This window comes from Lipophrys pholis, assembly GCF_963383615.2.
Source record: "Lipophrys pholis genome assembly, chromosome: 18".
Lineage (NCBI taxonomy): Eukaryota > Metazoa > Chordata > Actinopteri > Blenniiformes > Blenniidae > Lipophrys > Lipophrys pholis.
This window is the reverse complement of record NC_137646.1, coordinates 12,972,644-12,994,197: the sequence shown is the minus strand read 5'-3', so window position 1 is coordinate 12,994,197 and position 21,554 is coordinate 12,972,644. Positions and strand designations below refer to the sequence as shown.

Below are 21,554 nucleotides of genomic sequence, written 5' to 3'. Positions count from 1 at the left end.
GCTTGTTTAGTCTTGCAGTACTAGTTTTCACCAGAAGGTAGTGTATTGAGTAGAAACTATTCATCTTCTGGACTCATTCTGACTCAACACTGCCACCATGTGGACAAGAGTGGAATGACCTTTATTTACAAAGTGCCCCTTTTTACAGGGAAAAAATATAGATTATTTTTTTTTATACATTTTTAAATTGCATATGTGAATGAACACATGATGCAGATCTTTATTTCTTAAGTCTGCCTTTTTCTTTAACTGTTGGTATACTTGGAGTTTCTGCATATTTTAGGAGATTTAGATCTTTGCATAAACAAAAATCCATTGGAACACATTAAACTTGATGAAATTACAGACGATTCACTAAAAAGGTGAGAGATTTTCTGCTCTCCGTATTATATCATCTGAAATTCGCATTTAATCAAATTTATTTATCTAGAAACTTCTTTTAAATTACCGGGCCACACTGGATGAAAAACACAATTATTTCATTTGTGCGTTTTATGGATGGAGTGACCTGAAAACTTCATGGAAAGACAAATAAACCTGAGCAGCTCCAAACAAACAGGGTGGAAGCAGAGCGTGTGTGACGCCAGCGTGAGTCGGCAGGGCTTTAAGTGCCACTTATCCCGAGTGGATCACTGTAGTCATAAAACATTGAGTTCGCCTCCGTCCTTCCTCTGCTCCTCCCAGACTGGAGGCTTCTCGCTCTCCTCTCGATTTTGGCAAAATATATTTGCAGACGCTGATTGTCTTTTGTATCATTGTGATAGGAATTTCCTATATATATATATATCAGTAATGTTGATGTTGAATCCATGATAATTAGGCTCATCACAGGTAGAATGGGTCTTGGGTCTTTAAATTAGTTGAGTTTCCGGGGATGCAAAGAGAAGATGATTTTAGAAACTCATGTGGTTCAGTGTCTCCTCTTACTGATTCATGAAATACGCCTGATTCTGAACCCAGGTGGAGCCGTTCTTCATCAGCCTCGCCCTCTTCGACGTCTCCAAGAGCTGCAAGATTTCAGCCGACTTCCACGTCGACCTCAACCCGCAGTGCGTCAGGGACATGCTGACAGACGCCGCTCTGTCGCCTTCGTCCGACTCGGACGGAGGAGGAGGAGGAGGAGGAGGAGGAGGTCTGGGGATGGTGAACGGAGATTCTGGGAAGGGAAACGGCCTGCCCGTCCTTCAGAGGGTGTCGGAGGCTCTGCTGCGCTTCCCCACCCAGGTACTGACATCACCGACCAAGAAATGTCTGAAATTAATGACGGACTTCCTCATTCGCTTCAGCTGACGTTACATCAGTCAGTGGAAGAAGATGAATTTAAAGAATGATTTCAATCCCTATCTGCACCTTTTATCCAGGAAATTAAGACTTTGTCAAAAGTCATTCTGTAAATGTACATGTGTACTTCAAATTTTATTTATGTGAAACAAAAGACTTCCAGACACGTTTCATGTTTTTTTTTCCACATATACACTAACTTCATGTTCTGTAAAGTCTTTTGTATCATATCTGGATGAACAGTAAAATTCTCCGAAAAGTACAAGTTGCAGTTTACGGGGCTGAAACGGAACTGAAATCCGTCCAATTTGTCAAGTCGGACATTAAATCAAATATTTAAAAGAACTGATATTCCGCATTTTGTACTTTACGCCAACATGCAAAAATACGAGGAAAAAAACTAAAACAACCTAAAAATATAGACAATAGCAACAATTTATTTGTGTTTGATGGAAAAAAATAAATAAAAAGTCAAAGAAAGTAGTTTGTTCCCATTAAAACATTTCAAAGGCTAAATGGTAAAATTGGTAAATGGATTTAACTTATAGCAAAACAGTGTCTTGCTCAAGGACACTTTGACGGGGGGAGACGGGGAATGGAACCGGTTATTGAGGATTTGGTGGTTTTGTTATTTGGCTCAAGATGAAACGGCAAACATTGAAAAATAAAAGAATTTCTGGTTGATCTCAGTTTGACATATTTGTGGCTCATTGAAGTTCCCCCTCTGTGATGTGTGAATCCGCCCCCCCCGCCCCCCCTCCCTCCCAGGGTATCTTCTCCGTGACCAACCCCCACGCCGACATCTTCCTGGTGGCCCGTGTGGAGAAGGTGCTGCAGAACGGCATCACCCACTGCGCCGAGCCGTACATCAAGACCTCCGACATCAGCAAGGTGCCCCCCCCCCCCCCCCCCGTCCATTCTCACATGAGTTCATTAGTTTCAGCGGTTCTGACGCGTCTCCTCCTCTGTATGCAGACGGCCCAGAAGGTGCTGAAAGCCGCCAAGCAGACGTGCCAGCGCCTGGGGCAGTACAGGATGCCGTTTGCTTGGGCTGCAAAGTGAGACCAGAATAAAACTGAAAATAAAGTGAAGCGTGTGTGATCGGTGCTCTTCACCTGTGTGTGTGTGTGTGTTTGTGTGTGTTGCCAGGCAGGTGTTCAAAGACGCTCAGGGCAGCCTGGACATGGACGGGAAGTTTTCTCCTCTCTACCGTCAGGACAGCAGCAAGATCACCTCTGATGACATCATCAAGCTGCTGGCCGACATCAGGAAGTGAGTCGCGGCCCATTTCCGCCGCCGCGGCAAAGCCGCACTCTTCATTTGAACACGCACGCTCTTGTTTCGTCAGACCCGAGAAGAGCAAACTCCAGACGATCCCCGGGCAGCTGAACGTCACCATCGAATGCGTCCCGCCGGACTACTCAAGTATGCTCTCCGTTCCGCGCGCAGCGCAGTGGTCAGACGATACACATCGATCTTAGTTTAGTTACTATAGTAACACACTCATTTTCTACTCTAGATATCTGTAGAACATCCGAGTACTTTAATCATCTACATAATCGCTTTACAGTCAATCACATAACGTAACCAAAGTAAACAAGTGGAAAAAGTCGAAATAACATCCGGAGCTTTAATTTTTTTCCCTAAATACATTGTAATGGCATCAAATGTATTAATTATACAGGTACGGTAATGTTTTAGGTCTTACTTAAAAAGTTATTCTCTGATAGCATATTAAGGCTAACAATCATAATATATAACCTCACTGTCAATCATTGATTATCTTTTGCGGCACTGACTTGCTGAAAGCCTCCGTTTATTCACATTTTGTGTGAAAACGTAAAGATTAGCAGGCGTGTAATTCTTCATGAATGAATGACTGAATGAAACACTTGATGAATGTAAAGAAAAGCTGACCGGAAGCAGTAAAGGAAAGCAGGAGGTAAGATGTTGGCTCCTCTAACCCGACGTCCTCCCCCGCCCCTCAGACACCGTCACGTCCTCCTACATTCCCGTCAAGCCCTTCGAGGACGCCTGCGACCGAGTGTCGGTGGAGGTCGAGGAGTTTCTCCCCGAGGAGGCCAAGTACAACTACCCCTTCACCACCTACAAGAACCAGCTCTACGTCTACCCCCTGCAGCTCAAGTACGACAACCAGAAGACCTTCACCAAGGTGCGTGACTCTGAAATGAAAGTGGAACTGCGTGAAAGTGAGGACTCACGCTGGTTTGTGTCACTGACCTCTCCTCACCGTTTCCTCCACATCAGGCCAGAAACATTGCAGTCGGCATCCAGTTCCGAGATTCAGATGACGAAGGGACGAGCCCTCTGAAGGTGAGTTTACTGGCACAGACCACGACAAACGTATGATCGGTTGATGTGACATTACAGCTTAACTCTCTAAGACACATTCAGAAATGGAGGATTAAAACATTAAAACATTTTTAACTGGTGTTAAAAATCTACTTTTTTTTATGAATTTATTGTCCATTTAAAAAAAATAAAAGAAACATCTGAATGTTCCTATGCAACACAAAGCGAGTGGAAAGTGGAAAGCAGACCATAAAAACATTGTATTACACTAAATATAGTTAAAATCTCCTTTAATTCGGCAGAATTTTCTCACTGTTTCAATTTAGAAGCTTTAACAATCATATTGTTTCATCCTGGTGTTATTGTCCTGTTTTCAAAAGAGAAGTCATGTGTTTTTGATTTATCAAGGTTAGTTTTAGAAACACGAGAAAGCTGAACGTGACCATATATGGATGCCTTATGAAGGGTTGAATGGTGTCCCACAGGGTTCTGTCCTGGGTCCAATACGGTTTTTACTGTATTTCTTGCCTCTGGGTTCGATGATTAGCCGTTTCAGTTTGATCATGTGTCTCATGAATAAGCTGATGTGAAAGGTGCAATATAATACATTTTACTCATTTAAATCGATGGTTCCAAACCTCGGGGGGCAACGAAGGGAAGTCTTGAGGCTTTTTCTGCTCCGAGGATGTCGAATTAGATTCTCGCATGTCAAATGAACCCATGATGGGACTCCTGCTAGAGCCGAGAGGAGAGTTGGGGAAACTGTCCACTGCCTTTGAGAGGGTGGTTTTTCCACTTGTTTGTCTTCACTGTGAATTCTGGAGGTCGGAGAGAAGTTTACGGCCTTTATCGCAGGGGGCCACTTCCTGAAAGCAAGCAGATGGACGTCTGCTCTGTGATTGGCTGATCTTTGCCTCAGGCTGGACTCAATATGTCGGTGTCTTAATAAAAACCTTGAATCCAATGATACAGAAGAATTACTCATATAAATCTTCTTTTTTTAATTGAGTCGGGTTATTCTTCCAACACATGAATCCTGTAGTGATGAACTGAGGACGAGACACAAACTGCTTATTACTGCTCGTGGTAGAAAGTAATGAATGGTCACTCCCCCCCCGGCCACACACGTCAAATATCTGTGGTTGGAAATAGTCACCACAGCCCCGCCGATTATTTTTCTCCTCACTTTTCCAGAGCGAGGTGGTAAAACAGGAATTTGTCGTTCTTTCGCCGCCACAACGTTCGCAGCCGCTGCTCTGGATTAAGTGAATCCAGACGGACGCGGCCGGCGAGCGGTTGGGCATATCGCATCTGCGCAGAGATCGGGGCGAGTCTCCGGCAATTTGTCGCGCGGCGTTTTAAAGCGACAGACGGAAAGTTGCACTACAAACGGCGGAGCCAGCAGCGCACGACCCCGGGAGATGTTAATCGGCGGAAGCAGGGGAAGATCCTGAGATCAGAGAGAAGGGAGAGTTCACGTGATGCTTGAAAGAAACAGACGGGCTGCCGTTACTGCAGTCACAATGATAAATACTTGGACGTTGAGCATCTGTTAGAAGGGAATTTTGGATAGTAGCATCAGTTTGCTGTAAGGCCTTCACACTTTACCTGGTTTGAATGGACAGTCTGCAAATCTATTGACTTACAGATCTGACTTGAGCAGAAGGCGCCTCCGGGAAACGGCTGACATTCAGTACGTTTTACTTCAAAGGCGTCATTTTCCTTTAATTTACGGGAGGTCGGCCTGAAAAGTGAAGATTGAACAGATTCAACATCTTTCAGATTAAATAAGTGACTAAAAAAACAAAACAAGTCATTGTACAGTTAGAGATGAGTTTGAGCCATAAATAACCCGCAGACCTGCTGAGTCGTGAGTTCCTATGAGACGCCGCTATCGGTCTGTACCAGGAGGAGGCGTGTGCCAACAGGCTCCGTCAGTCAGATAAAACTCACCGCAGCTCCTCCGCCCTCATCCCCCCCCCCCCCAGGTAATCTGGACCCCCATCGGCTCTTTGTCTTGCACCTTGTCGGCTGCACGTCTGTAGCCATTTTCTCACAGAGCCACTTCCTTTCCTCCTCAGACAAATCTCTCTCTCTCTCTCTTTTTTTTTTTTTTTTCTTTTCGTCTGATTGTGACTCCCGTCGGTCTCGGCTTCTGGCTCCAGAGCTGCGTCCTTCCTCTGGCCGGATCTGCTCATTATCGCTCATTACAGGCGACTACGTTCGTTAACGTCCTCATTAGAGCACAAAGCCATGAGAACAGGTCGAGACGTTCACCTTCCACTCCGTCGAATCTCATTTCAAACATCCCAACCGGCTCTGCAAATGAAAAATGGCTCTGCAAAAGTTGGCGTGTTCTTTGTTTTTTGTCTGTCAGGTGTCAGGATGAGAGAGACTTTCTATTTGGCTTCATTATTTCCAGTCTTCCACCTGAATTGAACAGACAGACGATGCCCGACACATTTATCAGTGCTGATATCAGTCTATTTATTTTATAAAGCACCTTTCAGATAATACAGTGCAACTTAATGTGCTTCACAGATGATTGACAAATCACATGCAAAGGAAAAACATTAACAAGCATTCAAATTGATCCACCCAGACAACACACACGTACACTATTTGTGTACTATTTGTATAAGTGTTTTACTTACTAAATACATTGAAGGACAAAAACAGTAAAATAAAGGAAATAAAAAACAAAAGTCTTAAGAATAATTCATCAAACTTCCATGTAATAATATGAACAAAATGTTAAAGGGGTCATATTCTGCAAAATTCACTTTCCAATGGTTTTCCAACAGTAATAATCGTCTCCATACCTGGAATGACGCCACAGACGAGAAGAAAGTTTGTCAACTCTCCTCTTTGCATGTTTAAAGAAATTTTTTAAACCGTGTTGCTCCAGCGAGCCAATCAGAAACCAAACCCTATATAGTGTCATGTAATCCCAATCAAGGTAGGCCCTCCCTCTGACCCTCCCACAATCGGGCAGCTCAGCTCTATTGTTTACAAAATTAAAAAAATCTTAGAATGCAACGTGTCAATTTGTTACTCACAACAGGGTTTCAAAACATTTTAGAATTTCTTTTAATTGGGCTCAACTGGCAGACTAATGATCACAGGTGTCTGAGATGGATTCCAGCGATCTAAAGAGTCCTGAGACGTAACACCATCCATGAGTTTAACTGAAAAACAACACTTATGACACAACAATTTGCTTCGTAATTTTGAACTCGGTGTATTTTGTCTTTGTCGCATGTAAGCTCCGGCTACTTTTTTCCTTAAATGTTTTTTTAAAAAGATTTTTTGGGGGAAACATACAAAATTAAATACTATAAACATATATAAATACAATATAAAGCTCCATCCCTGCTGCAGTGTTACTGCACCATTCATTCATCCAACATTTTAGAAGAATGACATACTGTACACAAACAAACACTTCATTTGGGTAAAAAACAAAGTAGGATATTTGAGAGAGAAAAAAAGATGATAAAAGAGAAGTAGCATAAACAAATAGACAAAAAAGGCAGTAGAGATGCAGGTAGTTATATGGGTCATTATCGCAATATCTGTAGCATCCATTTTTCAAATTAAGAGGATGCCATGCAGCAAAACCTTTCTCAGCATGTCCTTTAAGCTACTTTGATGACTTTTTTTTTTTGTAAAGCTCTTAAACTCATTTAGCAAAAGAGTTTCTTTATGGAGACTTACTGTTTCTACCAAAACACGTCTGCATCTCATGTTGGTGTGATCACATATTATAACCAGAAACCAGTCAAACCATGACGTGAGACGGCTGAGCCCCTCGTTATCCTCAAGGAGCTGCGTCTATCAATTCCCTTGCCTTGAAGCCCCTCCTGGTTCAGAGGTGGAGATCGTCTGGACTCACCCCGGTGGTGTCGGTGATTGCCGACTCCAAACCTGACTGATGTGGTCGCTTCGTTGTCTTTCAGTGCATCTACGGCAAGCCGGGAGACTCCCTCTTCACCGGCAGCAGCTACGCCGCCGTGCTGCACCACAACCAGAGCCCAGAGTTCTACGACGAGGTGGGATCAGGGTCCGAGCTGGACCTCCACACCCCACAATTCATGTTAGAGACACTGACGACGAGGAAAACTCCTCAACACAACAAAATTCCTCAGCAGCGCTGTGATAATCCCATAAATCTGTCTCAGGGTGGGGCTGTGATCTCACACACAGTTGAAGCAGTCGAGGTGCGTTGGGGACACTGCTGAGGCAGAGGGGGTCCATATGGCCGTGATACGAGACGGATTAGGATCTTAAAGTGCACACACACATTCATGCTCTGTGGGATTTACCTCCACATGCTTCAGCCTTCACATCCTTAACATTTCATATCTGCTTCACAATGAGCTGTGTTCCACTCAGCCAACAGAGAATCAGACTGATTCATACTTGTGTCATGACTGCATCTGCTAATTCCTCCAGGTTGTTTATTATGAGTGAAAGATGTGCTTGCTGCTGCCCCCTGCTGTATGAAGCATTCCTCAGACCTCAACCCAGATTATTATGTATTTTGTGTCTCCCATGTTTCTTTCTTTCTTTCTTTCTTTCTTTCATTGGCACAATATTTTAGTTTAATTATTTTTATTATATTTTCACATCAAAGTACAGCAGTTTAGATGTAGTTTGTTTCTCAACCATGTTGACAATTAGTTGCTGTACAAACCTTAAGAAAAATAAAATAACTGAATGCAAAACTGCATTCGTGCACCAACACACTTTGTATTGCATTATATTTACCAATGTATGCACAACAAAAAAGGAAAAACACACAACTAAAGTTCCAACTTATCTAAATATAATCTGCCCAAATTAAAGTTAGATGTTTTTAATATATGTGAATATATAAATGTTACTAGAATAAAAAAGTACGAGACTGTAACGATTTATTTACTTATTTGTTTATACACCCGTGTAATTATTTTTAATTGATTTGATCATTCACTTTTACATTTGCTTACTTACTTATTTATAAATGATTTTAGATCAAAAAGCTGTAAATCAGAGGTGCAGATAGTTTCAGTGAAATTCCTCAAAGCACTGATGCTCCATCAGACGTTTGAGCTGCAAATCGAAGGGTTAGCATCACATCTAATAAACAGGAAGTACTCAAACAATTCGAACATAATATTAAAGTGGTCCAACAAAACGTGCGGTGGGGTTTAGACTCTGAAAGCAATTTGTCGTCTGAAGCTCACGTCTCTTCCCGATGTGTGCAGGTGAAGATCGAGCTGCCGGTCCACGTCCACGAGAAGCACCACCTCCTCTTCACCTTCTACCACATCAGCTGCGAGTCCAGCAGCAAGGCCAGCAGCAAGAAGAGGGACGGGGTGGAGTCTCTGGGTGGGTCCGACCACAGGTCGTCTCTGTAGAGCCTGCAGAACATCACTGTGGAGACAAACACCTGCAGACACGCCTAATGATATAAGATGCTTTGGATCTCTAAATTATTTTATTATGAAATTATTCTTTTTTTGTGTGTGTGTGTGTGTGTGTGTGTGTGTGTAAAACCTTCATCTATCATATTTCTGGTCACTCACAGTTGGTATTTCGATGTAGGTACTCCTCAGTTTGTTGTAGCTTCAGGCTGCATCTTGACCGATAGCTTCTGCTTTAGTCTCTTCTATTTCACACATAACTGTGATTTTTGTACCCCATGTGTTGAGTCTTTGTACGTCACAGCTGGCCGAACCTGGGAAAAGTCCTGAATGCCTTTCAGTAGAGAGACGGAGCTGCTGTTTCTGTAAAAAAAAAAAACGACGCGCTCGCGAAATTTTAAGAAAACATGGTTAAAGGTCTGAACAGATGATCTTTCCTTTTTATTTAACACTGAAATTAAACAAACTGCTTGAATAAATTCTAATTTTATCCACACTTTGGAAAGTTCTGGAGACGTTTAGCCAACAATTCACCGGATCTGATATCTTTTGCTTTTGTTTCAAGCAGGTTTTGTTGGGTTCTCTTGTGCAGTGTATCGCAGCAGTATGATGGTGAACCGTGTTTACCGCCCTCTAGTGGCCACAGGATTGACGACGGTGCTTTTGTTTCAGTGGGTTACTGCTGGATGCCCCTGCTGAAGGACGGGAGGATGCAGTCGCTGGAGCTGCAGATACCCGTGGCTGCCACCCTGCCCGCGGGGTATCTCTGTCAAGACACCAGGAAGGTAGAAAGAAAAGCTTTTTTACAACGAGACCCGAGTGCCGAGAAACACGAGCAGCTGAAACGATCACACGTTAGTCACTAACGGTTGCAGAGCTGCTGTCTCTCCACATCAAGTTGACCTTCATACTGATAAAGCTGATGAAGGGCTAGTATTGATTTTAGAGCATCTTCCTCCTCTTTACTCCAACTGCATTTATTTATGTTTTCAGAATGTTTTTATTGTTCATACTGTAATTACCATATTTCCTAGATTAAATTCATTATGAAGAGGGAGAAAACACGCTCAAGTCGCATTTATTATCTTATTGCTGTGTCATCACATTTGCTGTCGGTCAGACACAGTAGTAAAGGAGGATTTCTGGTGGTGCTACAGCAGCACTAGAGTCCCACATGGTGTGTACCAAATTATCCAAATCCTGAGTGATGAAAATGAACCGTACACTCTTAGAGGCTTTATGATTTCACTTTTTTACTTTAAGTCTTTAAACTCAAGAAAAGAGTTCAGAATAAGGAATAAAGCTCCCTACCGTGAAACCACTAATAAAGTATTGATAGCATTTTGCACCTTAAAATTCTTAGATATATGCTAAAAACATTAAACATAAAAGTCTTCCCACCTCTATTCAACATTTCTTTTAAATAAAAAAAAATAAAAAATATATATATATATACTTTAAGGGCACTGAGTGTCTTTGAAAGAGTTAATGTGAGAACTAATGTTAAATCCAGATGCGTTTAATTTTTGGGAGTCATATTATGGGATTGACTTAGTGATTATTTGAAATTGTAGAATTCTGAGTTTCAAAATAAAGATTGAAAAGTAAAATAATTAAGGATTACAATGTAAAATGACTGACGTGAATAGTTCAGAGTAAATTTTTGTTAAGTTTTCATTTTTTTACCCTCTGTGTTACTGATATTCTTTGTTAGTTTATGGATGGTATAGCTCGGTTTGGTAGACCGGTCGTCTCCCAATCGGAAGGTTGCAGGTTCAATTCCCATCTCTGCCTGCCCACATGCCGAAGTGTCCTTGGGCAAGACACTGAACCCCAAAACTTGAATGGCTGAATGTGATGAGCTATGTAAAGCGCTCTATAAGTTAGTCCATTTCATTGTACAGGATAGACATAAATAAGCCTATTCCTTTTCGGTTACAGAGCTTGTTAAAAAAGAAAAAACAATTAAAATGTACAATAATTCTTTGTGAACTGAATGCACACAATTCCAATTTCTTATTGTAGATTGAAACAGAAATAAACCATTCATCAAGTTGCACATATAAATATGTGTTGATCACAAAGAACTACAAAAGGAAAGGTGCAGCTTGTCGTCCCAAAAATACGATACTCTGTGTAAATAAGTGTTTTCCTTATTTGTAAAGTCGTTAAGAGTGACCGTCTCTCTTTCCTCCGTCAGTCTCATCCAGACATCAAGTGGGTTGAAAACGCCAAGACTCTGTTCAAAGTGAGGACTCGCGTGGCGTCGACCATCTACCCTCAGGACCTTCATCTCCACAAGTTCTTCCAGCACTGCCAGACGATGAAGACGACGTCTGAAGGCAACCAGGCAACCGAGCTCGTCAAGTACCTGAAGGCAAGTCTCCGCGTCTCGTTCCCGCCCCTTCGCTTCCCATTCCCGTGGCTGACGTCCTCGCCGTGTCCCACAGTGCCTGCACGCCATGGAGACTCAGGTCATCATCACCTTCCTCCCGACGGTCCTGATGCAGCTGTTCGAGGTGCTCGCCGCGGCCACAAAGGAAGCCCACGAGATCGCCGTCAACTCCCTGCGGTCAGTCCCCCACCCCCGTCCGCTCGCCGCCGCCAACATTCATGGTGTTTACAGAGAGTGACTGATCCCTCTGCTCCCGCAGCGTCATCATACACATCGTCTCCCGATGTCACGAGGAAGGGCTGGAGAATTACCTGCGCTCCTTCGTCAAGGTAGTGACACAGCAGCACGCAGAGGAAAATACAGTTAATATAGTTTCAAATGATGTTGACTTCAAGGGAAATACATTGCAGGAGAGATTCTCTGCATTTTATAATAATTAAGTTGAGAATAAAGGGAACAATATCAAAAATCTGATATTAAAGTATGAGAATGATCCAGAAGAAAGCAGGAATGTAAATCAAAATATAAATCATCACTGTTGGAGCACTTTTTAAAAAAGCTCAAGCTTCTCAAAATTTGTAACGGCAGATCTATTTCTCCTTTCTTATATAATGAATAATAGAGTTTCAATAAGCTGATAAACAAATTGGTACTCTTCTTCCTTTATGCAGCATTTATGCTCGTATTTTCTTCACATTTAGCAAAATTTAAAAAACTGTTCCCATTAGTTTCAGACTGAGGGAAATCTTTTGCTTCTACAACTACTTTTTTCAGCTTCTTTTTCTTAGAAAAACTTAATTTGCTCACCCAATTGTGAAAAAATATGATAATGTTTGAGTTAATTATGATGAAGAGAATAAACTATTTATCTGGTTTAAATGATTAAATTCAGTATAAACAGATAGTTATGGTCAAACTGTAAATAATAGAATAAAAATAAAGGGTTTGGTTCAAAATCAAATGTTCAGAATAAGAATGAAAAAGATGAATTATCCAATTTAAATTGCAGTGTTGAATAGAAATCCACACTGGATGTCAATAATAGAATATACACAGTGAAAAAACTGTTAAGAATGGTAAAAAAAAAAAAACAACAACTCTGACTTCACAGTGAAAACGTCTACATTTCTGAATTTGTTCTGAATCAATAAAAGCAACAAGAACGTTTTCAACAGAAACAAAGTTCAACACTTTGTGCCCAACAAATCGACTTTATTCAGCAGACTTTCTCACTGTCATGTTTATTTTTGATTGAATGAGGCTCTTGTAATACACTTTGAAGTAAAATATAGAAATAATGTGATTTAATTTGCATGTGAAAAGGACTATCTGGGAAGATTTATTTCCCTTTAAAACCACCATTAAAGTGATATGAGTTAAAGTTATGAGTCCTTATAGTGTTAACAGTTTGCACTAATTCTTTTTTACTGTATTTTACTGTGAAGTGATGAATTGAAAGAATTTTTGGAGAATAAAGGTATAAAAGCAACCTCCATCATTTACCCGTTTTCCTCAAAAGACCTGGACACGCCTTCATAGTTCTTGTGTCTCACTTCCATAAAACGTGTGTTCTGTCCTCTCAGTACGTGTTTGTGACCAACAATCCTGCGTCGGGAAGCTCGGTGACGACTCACGAGCTGCTGGCCACCTCGGTGACGGCCGTCCTCAAGCAAACTGCGGATTTCAACACCAGCAACAAGCTGCTCAAGGTGTGTAGTTCCAGCTGTGACCAGCAGGTGGCACAGCGCTTCACAAAAACATGCCAGTACTGTACAGCCATCCACAGTACATTGTGGCCACTTTCCTCAGCACAAGTGTGCTTTATTAACTTTAAATTATTTTTTTTTTGTAGTACTCCTGGTTCTTCTTTGAAACGATGGCTAAGTCCATGGCTCAGTACCTGCAGGAAGGAAACCGCATAAAGGTTGGTGTCGGGTTCACATTGCCAGCAGGTTTCTTCTGCTTCGGAGTTTCATGGTTGATGTTTCTGTTGGTCAAGATGCCGCGGGCCCAGCGCTTCCCCGACAGCTTCCACCAGGCGCTCCAGTCCCTGGTTCTGTCCATCATGCCGCACATCACCATCCGGCACATGGAGATCCCCGAGGAGGCTCGCTGCATCAACCTCAGCCTGGCCAATCTCATCAAGGTCCCACGCCGCTTGTGTTTAACTCAACGCAAACATCACAGATCCAATCACCTGGTCTATACCTCCTATAAACATGATTTAAATATACCGTGTGTATAATCTACTCCTGTACAATTAAACATGATTCCCTCTTTGGATCATCCATCCATACTGTGGGAGGAAACCTGGAGAAAAGTCACTCATGCTTACACTTGATTAACTGGCTGTATATTATATCATGTTATGTTATGTTATGTTATGTTATGTTATTTTATGTTATGTTTAATTAACTAAAAACTAAAGTATCTCAAGATTTTTTGTTTTGACTTATGGGTCATGAAAATGAAAATTCTATCTGTTCAAAGCGTGTAGTATAGTAAATAAAAATTAGCGAGAAAAGGGGCCGATCATATAAAAATGTCAAACTTATGAATTCCGCTCTCGGGACGCGTCTAATTAAACTTTAATGGTTTGAAATCAGTTTTTTCTGTAAAGCTCTTGCACTCATTTACCAGAAGAATTTGTCTTCAAGCGAACTTCCCAAATTAGTTTCGTATTGCGTGTTTGCGTCTTGCATTAGGTGTGTTCACATATCGTGAGCGGAAACCCGACAGATTTACTTGGTGAGACTTTCTCCTTCAGTCTTTCTCTTGTAATTTCTTCAAAGCTCTTTCTTCCTCTTCCATAGTTACTCCACACATGAACAATATGTCCTCAATTTGTATTTCATTAAATACAGTCATTAAAAGCTCTAATCCAGTGATTCACCCAAACATCAGTGAGGCAAACATTCCCATGAGTGCTGTTATTATTTAACATGCAATAATAATAAGAGACTTATCTCAGGGAGAACTACATTGGTATTTTCACTGGAGTAAATCAAGTTAAATCGGGATTTTTAACACAAATATCTAAACCTTTTGAAGAAACTGTGTGTTTTCTGTGTCCTCAGAGGTGCCTGACCGTCATGAACAGAGGCTTCGGCTTCAGCCTGATCAACCACTACATGTGTCACTTCAGCCTCAAAGACCCGAAGGTACGGCCACATCCTGTAACGGCACACTTCTCATCCCGACTGCGTCTTGTTTGTTTGGATTGTAATGCTTTCCAGTTTTACTGCGTGGGCCCTGTGTACTTGCTTTTATTCAGGCTGATTGAAGTATTTACCTTGGTGGGAGCCGTTGCTGTTTTCTGTTTCTGGATGTGTAAGCAGGTTATTTGACTAACAAAACAGCAGACGCCCTCACGCACGCTCCTGCGGATCTTTTTTTTATGTTTTTGTTGTTGTGTCACAGGTGCTGAGTGAGATGAAATTTGACTTTCTGATGGCGGTTTGTAATCACGAGCACTTCATACCGCTCAACCTGCCCATGGCGTTTGGCCGCACCAAACTGCAAAGAGTGCAAGGTGAGAATCCACCGTCATGTTTCACTGAATATTACCTGAGCTGGCAACAAGAGGACATGCGAACGTCGCCTCTGCGGTGCAGATGTGGACATTAATATGCTGTGAAAGTCATAGATGCATAAAAATCGGACTTAAATTGATTTAAAGCGACGACACATTTTGAGCGGCTGAACTCTGAGAACGTATTAAAAGACTACTTAACAACCTGAGCTACTGGTGGCTGTACTCTTCGGTCCCAAAACGACAAACAATGGCAATAATTGGAGTTTTCACAGTTTTTGGAGAGAGATGAAGAGGATAAACGAGCGTCAGATTTTAAATTAATAAGAACTTGTGAACACATGACATGTTTAATGACATAAGCAGCCTTCGATGAAGCCGACACTCGCCTATACTTAATTCTAAAAGCTGTTTATTTAACTGCCTCACACCAAAAGTCTAAAAACCGCTCAGGTAGTATTTATGATACGCACTCCAACAAACAGGAGAACACTCGTCACAGCATCTCTTTACTTTTTCCACTTTCTCCCTCCAACTGGTGTTTAAGTTTTAAGTCTCTGAAGTTTTCAAGCGGTTTGCTTGTGTTGTAATGAAAATAAATGATATAAACGCCTATAAGAGTGAAGAGGATCACAATCCAGCTGCAACCTGCTGAGTTTACCTCCTCAGATTGTGAACATGAGCAGCCCGAGTGGATTTATTTTTCCATTTACACAGACTTCATAGTGGCTTTTTTTTGTTTTCAGAAGTCGAGTTAAAGTGTTCAACTTATTTGCTATTGTGTCAGGATATAGTTTGTAAAAATTTGGATTCATGCAAAACACAGATTCTTATGTCGTTGTGTTGATATTGACGTTGTCGGGCCGTTTGACTCGAGTTTTGAGATGCAGCTCGGCTCATTGGTCTGCACCTTCCCTCCAAACTAACTGAATAGCCTTATAACCACTGACTAGCTCTCACATGACCCCCCCCCCCCCCCCCCCACACACACACACACCCCTCACACCCCCCATTAACGTCCACACATGAACCCTGTTTTTGTAACTTTTGCATTTCTTTATGTGTCACTTGATCATTGATCACGTTATGTGCACTTTCTCATTCGTCCAGACAATCATGTTACATTTGTTCCTTCATGTTTACACATTGAAATCAAAACTTCCTGACAAAGCTTTCCTTACATGAATAACGCTCGTGACAAGTTTTCGAAATGCCTTTCGTTGAGTCGCATTCAAACTGTGCAAATAATACATGAAGGCCATCATTTAAAGAAATACAGTGAGAGAAATCTCAGATTTGAAGACTTCTCAAGGTAGAAATGGTGGAATGTGTTTGTATGTAAATGACACGAGACACGAGAGTTTGTATTGTTGAAGCATCCTGAGACAACAGAAATACCTGCATGGACTGTTTCCATTATTTTCTCCCGAGTTGTCTTTATTTTCACTCCACCCCTCTTTGTGTTTGTGTTGTTTTTGTTGTCGTTGTGTTTTTTTTTGTTTTTGTTTTTTGTTTCTGTGCGTGTGGTCAGATTTTATTCCGTATGCGACGGAGCTTTTTGGGCCTGTAGGTAGGTGATGCTCACCGCACCAGACTTGCCACATCGACGCCATCGCGTTGCCGATCTGCACTAACCCGCCCGCCGTCACCCCCACCCCCCCACTCAGACTGGTTGCTAATGCTGGGCTCCTGTCTTCATGTGCCTGCCGGTGGGGGGGGGTCGTAGAGGATAGGAGCTTTTCTGTTATTGGAATCAACTGACCCTCTTTCCTTTCCTCCACACTTCTAAGCAGTAGTTAGAAATCATTGTTCTTTCTCTCCGTTTCTCTGCCTGTCTGCTTGTAGAGAAACGCCTGCAAGGGGGTTCATTACACCACATCTCTCATGTCTCAGCGGGACGTCGCTCTGGTTCCTATAGATTCATTGCTCTTTTTCTTTTTCTACGACGGGGAGAAAAAAAAAAAAAAAAAACTTCCAGCATTGCAAGTTCTTCCTGGTCGATCTGCAACACGTCCAGAGACACTTGAAATCTTCCTTGCTGTGTTTGTGTTTGTGTTTGTGTTTGTGTTTGTGTTTGTGTTTGTGTGTGTGTGTGTGTGTGTGTGTGTGTGTGTGTGTGTGTGTGTGTGTGTGTGTGTGTGTGTGTGTGTGTGTGTGTGTGTGTGTGTGTGTGTGTGTGTGTGTGTGTGTGTGTGTGTGTGTGTGTGTGTGTGTGTGTGTGTGTGTGTGTGTGTGTGTGTGTGTGTGTGTGTGTGTGTGTGTGTGTGTGTGTGTGTGTGTGTGTGGTCTGAATGAGCGTATTCTGCTCTTCTGTTGCCATTTTTTCCGCACATTGTTTTGCAGTGTTGCACCTTCTGTGACTGGATCCATCTTGGTTTGCTTTTTCTGAACTGTGCAAGTGATTTAATGTGTGTGTGTTTTGCTGCTTATTTGTTTTTAATGCAGAGTACATTTTCATTTTTATTTTGAGAGGCGCAATACAGATTAATCCTGGCGTGTTAAAAGTCATCAACAAAGTGCTTTGATGTTTAGTCCAAAGATAATCCATCAAACGTTGAAACTAATACGTTCTATTGTTTTAAAGTTCATTTTAAATGTGATACCAGTAGATTTGAAGAAGTCCAAAAAACATGTGAAATGTGAAAATACAGTAAAATAGGTTTGAATTCAAGTTGCATGAGATCAGGTCAACATGCAATAATGTTGAGTTGATGGAGTTGATTTATTGTTCCTTCAGATTTGTTCTTCCAATTCAGTCATTTGGTTCAAATCTTTAGTTAATTTGTCAAGATAAATCACACTTTTCATTCATGTTTAAAGTTATTATATTATAAATGTGTAGAACATGAACATACAGAGCATAAGAACATCATTTATTGCGGTTCAGTGAGTCTTTTGTGTTGTATATTACCTTGTCTTGCGCGATACTGATATCGTGGTGACAATAACTGCAACATTTTGTGCCGTTCTGGTCAATATCAACCAATGAAGTAGTTTGAAAATACTCTTTCATCATAAAATTGTAGAGAACCGGACCCGACGGAACAGTATATAGTGAATTTAACCATGTTGTGATATCAAGATGAGCGTACGTTTCACAGAAGGCTGACCTGAGGTTGCTTCCATGCACTGCACATTCATGCTATTGCAACATGTGAAATCTTTACATATTGCATGTCCACCTGATATTGTGCCGCCCTCACTAGGAACACAAAACCACAGAAATCAAAGAGAATCTATAAAATGTAAGGAGAAAGAAGAGAACCAGAAAAAAAAAACTGATGGCTCAGATATGATCAGAAGAGCAAAGCACAAAGACTTGAACATCGTCTGCATAATTAGTATTGTAATACTTTACCTCATATTGTCCAGATCTAATTTAGACCTGCCTGCAGTCCACATGTGTCGCTGATATTTGACATTTAATGCAACAAAAAAAAAAAAAGAATAGATACCGAATTAGAAAGTGAGCAGCAGACTGATGAAGCTGGAAAATATCAGCTATCGTCTCACTTCTAAGTTAAGGACAATTGATATCAGATCGGACATCCACAGGATTTGAGTTCATGGTTTTGAGACTGTCTGGAGTATCTCCTCCCGCAGGCAGCAGGAGGAGCAAAGTGAGGGATCAGGGGGAAAACGTTTCCCCACAACATTTTCCTTTCTTTGTTTGAGCAGAAGGAAAATGAGGTAAAGCTAAAACTGCAAATAACAGACATAAAGATGTAAAGACTCAGATTAAAAGCACACGTTTAATCCACTTGGAGCTGAATGTCCCTTTATTTATTTTTTTTTAGGTCAGTTGTAGTTAGATTCCTTTCTGCTTGTGCGTGGGGTGCTGGCTTTGGGGAAATAACAGTACGGTTAAATAAGCGTGAATGACTTCAGCTGACGCACTGATGTTTCCCGTCACAGAGCAGAGTCTGGAGTTCAGCTTGACGGAGGATTACTGCAGGAACCACTTCCTGGTGGGGCTGCTGCTGAGGGAGGTGGCCGAGGCCTTGCAGCAAGGCCCCGAGGTCAGGCAGCTGGCCGTGAGCGTGCTCAAGAACCTCCTCATCAAGCACGCCATGGACGACCGCTACATGGCGTACAAGGTGAGCTGCGGGGAAGACCCGTCTGGGTGCGGAGACGGGGAAGTGACACCATGCCATTATTTATGACCGATGGTAACTTTGCAGGACACACGACCTGTTTATAAGAGACAGATTTCAGATGAAATCAATGTTTCAGTTCTTTTCAGAGAAAAAGCTGAAAATTCAAAGAGTTGTCACGTGAAGTGTGTTTAATATTGTCTATTATAGAGGTTCTATTATGAAAAAAATTCGCTTTGTAATGGTTTTCCAGCAATAATATGCGTCCCCATACCTGGAATGACGCTCCAGAAGTGAAGAAAGTCTGTCATCAGAAATCCCTGTGACTCCTCCCACAATTAGGCAGCTCTGCTCTGGCACATGGCACCACGAGAGGAAGTACTTCCTCCTCTTCCAGAGATGGGCATGTGTGGGCGGAGCCAGTCCAGTTCACACAGACACAGCAGATTGTGAATGCAGCTCTTATGATCCAATATTGAAATGGAGGGAAATCAATAAAAAGCTGGATTTGGGGCAATAAACTTTGAATACAATGTTTTTGGACCAACGAGACCATGTGGAAGTGTTGAAAAGCTGCATAATAGGAACCCTTTAACACAAAGCAAATGATATCACAGGTCCACGTTCACCTTCCGAGAGTATTTTAAAGGGCAGGTTCACTAAAACCTGGTTTGTGATACAAACATGTTATATGCTCTTCTTCTTCCTCTTTTTTTTCCTCCTCCTCTTCCTATAAATAATCTAATTTGCAACCTGCACTTTATTGACACACAAAACGGTTGATGTTGTTTGTGATGCAAATCATCAAATGTTTTCACTCTGAATCAGTCAATTCATTCATTCGTTGAGTTATTTGCTTGGGGTGTATTTTACTGCCTCTCTAATAACGTCTTTTGCTGCTCAATATCAATATCCCAATCGGTATCGCCCTTGTTCCTGTTTCAGAACCAACAGGCCAGGATCTGTTTGCTGTACATGCCACTTTACGAGCTGCTCTACCAGAACCTGAAGCAGCTATCGGCTCAGCCCTACACCTCCAGCCCCGGGCTCGGCCTCAATGTGAGTCCTGTCAATGAACTCGTTTTTGTTTTTTTTCCCAACGTGGTGAAAAGTATGAACTGAACGTGGGAGGAGGTAGGAACACTGTCTACCTTTGCAAATAATTGGAGGCTAATGATCTCCCCACACACTTACTTGCTGCCTTTTTGAGGCTGTTGAGCAGCTTTTGTACTTTGTTTTAATAATGTCACTTTATATATTTAGCTCCTTGATTTTCAACTAGGAAGGAATAAGATTTGCCACTTGTTTGTGTTGTTGTTTGTTCCCTTTTGCTGATGTGTGATACTGCTGTGCCGACACGCGTGTGAATGTCCCAACTCCCTGATTTTGTAAGAATTCTTGCTGTGGGTGAGTCAGAGATTGCGACATAAAGCAATGCACAGTCAGATGTAGATCACAGGTTTCCCTGGAGCCATATGTTGCTCTTTGGCCCTTCCCTTTCTAAGAAAAATGATAAAACCACTAAAATTGGCTGAAAATGTAATGAGATCTTTCCACCCTAAATTGTAATTGAAACTTGATCCAAATTTTTTTGTAAATATATAAAAACTTTACATGAAACCTTTCAAGCTGTGTCAGCCCTTATTTTGAAGGTGAACGTGTTTTGCGGCTCCACTTTAATTTGATTTGGTGGAGGGTTGATTAAGACGGCTCTTTTGGTCATAAAGGTCACAGACCTAATCCAAAAACATGCCGGTCGAAATAAAACGTGTGAAACCTGATGGTTCGTATTTATTCCAGCCATTACTTCGAAGTACAACATACTTATGGCATGTTCACCTGCAGCACTCGTGTAAACAAACATTCGATCACGCTGTGATTCTTAATTAGCCATTTCGAGTTGTACAAGTGTTTTTCTCTGTCCAGGGCTCCAGAGACGACCTGATATCGACGGGATCCACGGACGGCAGGAGAATCAGCACGATGATGGATCGAGACCACGGTGAGCTCAACCTGCCGCACGTTACTCTCCGTTCGTGCTCCCGAGCGCCGCGGCCGCCTGGAGCCTCATGTCGCTGCAGCGCTTCTGCTTCTCCATCCATTAGCAGTCTTTTCTTATCCGACACATTACTGACCCTTCATTTTCCTAAATCGATCTGAATTTCACTGCATCGCTGTCTCAAGTGATGATGTTGGGCTTTCCGGTTCACTGACAGGTGTTGCAAGTTCTTCAGTAACTTGCTTCATGCGATGTCATCGACACAACCTGAACGACACCGTCTATCTGGACACCATTTACTACACGAGATAATTCCTTTAGAACTGCTGAAGCTGCTCTGACTCAGCCTTGCATCGGGAGCAGAGAGCGGACGCCCGTTTCAGCCTCTCCACATACAGACGCTGTCCTCGCCTTTATTGATAGCAATAGGAAATGAACTTCGAAACTGTTTTAGCACAATACAATCTCACAGATCCCCATAATCATCTACCTCAGAAGCAGAGCACCAGCGTGTGAAAAGATCCTGGGCTAA

General features: G+C 42.0%; 1 protein-coding gene across 2 annotated transcripts in view; it reads left to right on the top strand.

The window, feature by feature from the left end:
• The window catches only part of dock11 (dedicator of cytokinesis 11), a 61,090-nt gene that overhangs the window by 16,795 nt on the left and 22,741 nt on the right, over nt 1-21,554 (top strand). Inside the window, exons 12-33 of one of the 2 annotated variants that reach the window (XM_080486441.1) lie at nt 961-1,224; nt 2,050-2,172; nt 2,257-2,339; nt 2,431-2,553; nt 2,630-2,706; nt 3,270-3,454; nt 3,550-3,615; nt 7,554-7,646; nt 8,844-8,967; nt 9,675-9,787; nt 11,203-11,379; nt 11,453-11,574; nt 11,657-11,726; nt 12,981-13,106; nt 13,250-13,321; nt 13,397-13,543; nt 14,475-14,558; nt 14,818-14,929; nt 16,461-16,499; nt 18,845-19,026; nt 19,969-20,082; nt 20,950-21,025. In XM_080486441.1, coding sequence (XP_080342567.1) covers nt 961-1,224; nt 2,050-2,172; nt 2,257-2,339; nt 2,431-2,553; nt 2,630-2,706; nt 3,270-3,454; nt 3,550-3,615; nt 7,554-7,646; nt 8,844-8,967; nt 9,675-9,787; nt 11,203-11,379; nt 11,453-11,574; nt 11,657-11,726; nt 12,981-13,106; nt 13,250-13,321; nt 13,397-13,543; nt 14,475-14,558; nt 14,818-14,929; nt 16,461-16,499; nt 18,845-19,026; nt 19,969-20,082; nt 20,950-21,025 — 2,572 coding nt within the window. The remainder of the gene's footprint in view (nt 1-960; nt 1,225-2,049; nt 2,173-2,256; nt 2,340-2,430; nt 2,554-2,629; nt 2,707-3,269; nt 3,455-3,549; nt 3,616-7,553; nt 7,647-8,843; nt 8,968-9,674; nt 9,788-11,202; nt 11,380-11,452; nt 11,575-11,656; nt 11,727-12,980; nt 13,107-13,249; nt 13,322-13,396; nt 13,544-14,474; nt 14,559-14,817; nt 14,930-16,460; nt 16,500-18,844; nt 19,027-19,968; nt 20,083-20,949; nt 21,026-21,554) is intronic. The other variant, XM_080486442.1, reaches the window with a different exon arrangement.